The sequence below is a fragment of the Alosa sapidissima genome, chromosome 15, assembly GCF_018492685.1.
Source record: "Alosa sapidissima isolate fAloSap1 chromosome 15, fAloSap1.pri, whole genome shotgun sequence".
Lineage (NCBI taxonomy): Eukaryota > Metazoa > Chordata > Actinopteri > Clupeiformes > Clupeidae > Alosa > Alosa sapidissima.
In genome coordinates, this window is record NC_055971.1 from 29,188,178 (window position 1) to 29,193,177 (window position 5,000).

Consider the following 5,000-nt stretch of genomic DNA (forward strand, 5'->3'; position numbering starts at 1 on the left):
CTTATCTCGCAATAAGCGGATGGAAATCCCAACACTCTTTCATACATGAAACTTAATAGTGAACCATTAAATACCCCACAGATTTCAGTGGTCATCAGTCCTGATATTTAGCAATATAATCAAACAGTCCAAACGTAAATCAAATCTCAAATTGAACATCTTCTGCTTTTGATAGCCTACCGGTATGCCGCTCCAAACGAAAAGTAGGCCTATGTCTCACAATAAAACGCAAGAAATAAAGGCCTATAGCTGATCGCTGTTTTGCTACTAATTATCTTTCACGTAATGAATATGCACAGAAAGTGAAAGTAGGCCTACTATGCGCTCTGTGTCTGTATAGCTGTCTGTTCACGTCCGCAATCGATTATAACGTTCCTCAAATGGAGAACACATCCATGTTCTCTCGCGTTATAGGCTGTCATGCTTCTGTGTTTGCAAAATTTCTGACGGTTCCTGATCGCTAAACGTTTGTCGATAGCATTTGATGCAGAAGCACCTATAATTTGACTTCAGCGGTGACAAATCCTGCTGAGAGAGAGAGAGAGAGAGCAACGAGAGAGAGAGAGAGAGGCAGCCCCAAAGTGGTCCTGCGCGCGCGCGTCTGTCTCTGCATGGGGTTCAATTGAAGTTCGAGTTGGTCCGTCCAGTCAATAGTCCCGCATTCAGGCCACTCCATTATTAGATTAATGTCAGACAGTGCTGTAAAATCTGTGGGAATTTCTTGCATTATGATGGCTAGAGTTGCAGGACTTTTATTAGCATACTCAATACTTAGTAATAATTTATGCGCAATACCCGCAATCCCGCGCTGAAATGTAGGCCCTGGTTAAATGCGCATCTTTTTTTCTCTCGCTCTCTTTTTCTCTCAGCATGTTCTGCTGCCAGTTTGTGCCAATATATCGTCCAAAATGCTTGATTGCATTGCATTCTCCACATTTTTAGCTAAATTTTAAATGACCACATCAGCATTTTTGTTCAGTGAATCTTTTGTAAATTGCTTTACAATAGCGTTGGGGCCTTGTCAGCAGCCTCCGGCTTGCCTCTTGCCACTATTCACTCCTTCGTCTTCAACATTCCCTGTAGAATTCTCAATATTTTTGGCCTCAATGTGTCCAGTTACAGTCTGTCTGTTCTTGGTCTTGGATTTTGTGAAATAAATTTCTAAATATCACCTGCTTGCTGCAGCTTCGGTCTGCACGTCCTTTTAAAAACGCATCTTTTTCTCTCTCGAGCATTTCATCTGCTGCCGGCTTGTCTCTCCACATCGTCCAAAATGCTTGATTGCATTGCATTCTCCACATTTTTCATGTACCACATCAGCATTTTTGTTCATTGAATCTTTTGTAAATTGCTTTACAATTACCGTCGGGCCTATAGGCCTATTACATGGCTTGCCTCAGCTTCGGTCACGTCCTTTTAAAACCGTCTTTTTCTCTATCGTGAGAGTTTAATCTGCTGCCAGCTTGTTACTCCACGTCGCCCAAAATGCTTGATTGCATTGCATTCTCCACATTTTTAGCTAAATTTTCATGTATCATATCAGCATTTTTGTTCAGTGAATCTTTTGTAAATTGCTTTACAATTACCATCGGGCCTAGGCCTATCGGACTGGCTTGCTTCAGTCACGTCTAAAACTGCATCTTTTTCTCTCTCGTGTGCATTTAATCTACTGCCAGCTTGTGATTCCACATCGCCCAAAATGCTTGATTGCATTGTATTCTCCACATTTTAGATACATTTTGGTGTACCACATGGCATTTTCTTTCAGTGAATCTTTTACTTTGCAATCACCTTCCTGCCCTCCTCTTGGCTGCCTTCACTCCTTCGTCTTCATTAACATTAATCTTTTTGGCCTCAATAATCTAGTTACATGTTTTTGGTTTTGGATTTTGTTAAATCCATTTCTTAATAAATGCGACTTATAGTCCGGTGCGACTTATATATGTTTTTTTCTTGTTCATGAAGCATTTTTTGACTGATGCGACTTATACTCAGGAGCGACTTATAGTCCGGAAAATACGGTACGTAGTTCTGAGTAAGTTAAATTATTGACCGTTATAACATTATCATGGTGATCATCACCTAGTAAATAAATGATCTGCTGACCTGTCGTCTCTGTCTGTCTGACCATGTGCAGTTCTATATGGTGATGTGCATTATCTCCGTGGTGCTGCGTAGTGATGACCTTAGTAACTAAATGACCGTCTGCCCTGTTGTCCCTGTGTGCAGTTCTACATGGTCATGTGCATCATCTACGTGGTGCTGGGAGTGCTGTGGTTGGGGCTGTCCGCCTGCTACTGGAGGGACCTGCTGCGCATCCAGTTCTGGATCGGAGGGGTCATCTTCCTGGGCATGCTGGAGAAGGCCGTCTTCTACGCCGAGTTCCAGAGCATCCGCTACGATGGCCTGTCAGGTAAGGCACACTCTTGTCTGTGTGTGTGTGTGTGTGTGTGTGGTAGACAATAGAGGAAGCGCATTTGTATGAAATTGAATTGCGTTCACGTTGCGTGCGTGCGTGCGTTCGTGAGAGGAAATGAGAACCACAGCGCAGGCGCACACAGTAAGCCTGGTCTTAAGGTGCTGAGTCATTCTAAGCCTCTCTGTGGCTGCGGTGACCTACTGCGTGCTACAGAGTGCCATTGTCCCCCCTTTCACTTCTCAGTAACTCACCACCACCAACCACACACACAACAGGATACAACAGCAGCAGCTCATACACTGTGATCATGACATGTTTAACCAAATAAGATCTATGGCTTATTGATGAGTTAAAGGGTTGGATTGAGAGGAAATAGTTTTTTTTGATGTTTGATACCATGTGGCAAAAGAGTTGGTGAAGTGAATTCTGTTTTCTACTTAGGGCCGCTTAAAACAACAACATTTTAAAGGACCTTCTCTAAGTCTCCAAGTGCATAACTTTTATTGATGTAATTTTTAAAAGTAAAAGTTCAATCCTTTCATGAGGTCACTGGCATAGATAGATAGATAGATAGATAGTCAGTTTAGCCCACTCTGACAACACACAGAGTTTCGTTTGGAATCACAGACGTCCAAAAGGAGGGTCAGTTTAGCCCACTCTTGACAACACACAGATGTCCAAATGGAGGCTAATGTTGCTCCATCATGTGGTATGTCTGTAGTGGCCAGGCTCTTTATCATCATGAAGTACGGCCCTGTTTGGCGTTCGGACACAAGCATCCATCACATCGACTGCCTTGTCAGAGAGTCACAGGGACAAACGTGTGTCAGCGCTAGTGTGTCAGGGACAGGCACTTTATGACAGGCACTGCTTCAGATCATAAAGGCCAGAGCTAAGATGGTGCATGTTAACAATGCCACTGATTACCCTGGTCATATCTTGTATTATTGGTGTACATAGAGAATGGTGGAGTGTGTGTATATGTGTATTTATGATGTGTGTGTGTGTGTGCACTTTGCAGTCATTTGAATACAGTATCAATCTGTGAGTGAGAGAAAGAGAGTGCGCTGTGTACTAATTTGTGTGTGCGTGTCTGTGTGTGTGTCTGTGTGTGTGTCTGTGTGTGTGTGTGTGTGTGTGTGTGTGCAGTGCAGGGAGCTGTGCTGTTTGCGGAGGTGCTGTCTGCTGTGAAGAGAACGTTGGCTCGGGTCCTCGTCATCATCGCCAGTCTGGGCTATGGCATTGTCAAGTGAGTCTACACACACACACACACATACACACACACACTATAAGCGCTTTCAGATATAACCTCCGGAGTATATGAGGAGGTTTGTCAAACGGAGGTCCTACCCTTCGGATGATTCAGATATGATGCTAACCTGCGGACCTAATACTGACCTTATACGGACGTATGTGTGAACGACATACACGCACATTACAGAATCTCCGTGTGGTTGTCGAGTGAGGGGTGGGGGCTTGTAGAGTTCACAAGATGCGAGATATGACGCAGAATATATGCGGCCGCTGCCTGTCACAGCTGCTTTTTGTTTACAAAGTGTAACCTATGCATTATGTAGGCTAAAGAAGAGAAATCTATTGTGCATAGGCTAATACTTGAAGTAGGCTAGTCACGTAAGTGCACACTTGAAATTGACCTAGCCTACAGTATTTGTATGTGTGCTTCAAATAAACACATTTATCTGTTTTCAACGTTATGTACCAGAATTAGCTATAGAACCCCAAATCTGGTTTGCGTTGGAGAGAGAGAGCATGCACAAACTTTATGGTAGGCTACCAGCCAATTCAGTAGGCTAACTCAAGACTTCAAGATCATACAACGTTTTTAAGCAACAAACAAAATACTAACATTAATAACAGTGAAGTTGTTCATTTTTTCATGGTTTATTTTTTTCAAAAGCATCCTCTCCCCATGTGTCGCATTTACATAAGGAGCTTGGAACAAAGTTGGGTTTTCTTCGTTTTCATTTTCTCTAGGCATATATTCTCAGCAAATATCAGCGAGCTCAGCAGGTCATGAAGGCTATCAATGAACAGAAAACCGCGTTGCCTAACAATTTATTAAATACTCCTGTTATTGTCGTCAACGACGTCGCTGTAGGCTACTGCCTTTTCAGCGCCTTCTGCTTATGAGGATTCAGTCTTCTGAATTCGTTTGTCCTTGCCATGCAGTTGTAGGCTAACGTGTCTCTAACGTTCCCTTCAGGTGTTCTATCAAAATGCTGTATGCCCTCATGGACAGTAGCTCCGTGATGTCTGCATCTTTCCAGGTCGGAGATTTTCTGGACAGCACTATGCCACTCCATCATAACACTGGCATTTAAGTCAGATCTAACCACATGGACGCACGAAAGAAACGTCACCAACACGCCCTCTCACTAGGTGTGAATTTTAACCGCATGTTCTACTCCTCGTTCAGACACAGCACATTTACATAATGTCCGGAGGAAATACTAGGGGGGGAGTAGTATAAACACCGGGTAAATTCGGACTTCCATATGACCGGTTATGTCGTTCAGATATACGGCCCCACCGTTTAACATCGGCAGAACCTCCGGTCTTA

The 5,000-nt window shown here is 43.4% G+C and overlaps 1 protein-coding gene across 6 annotated transcripts in view; it reads left to right on the forward strand.

The window, feature by feature from the left end:
• The window catches only part of zgc:162698 (uncharacterized protein LOC560165 homolog), a 27,705-nt gene that overhangs the window by 7,783 nt on the left and 14,922 nt on the right, over positions 1-5,000 (forward strand). For all 6 annotated transcript variants that reach the window (XM_042064471.1, XM_042064472.1, XM_042064476.1 and 3 more), the window contains 2 exons: positions 2,230-2,413; positions 3,569-3,668. In XM_042064471.1, coding sequence (XP_041920405.1) covers positions 2,230-2,413; positions 3,569-3,668 — 284 coding nt within the window. The remainder of the gene's footprint in view (positions 1-2,229; positions 2,414-3,568; positions 3,669-5,000) is intronic.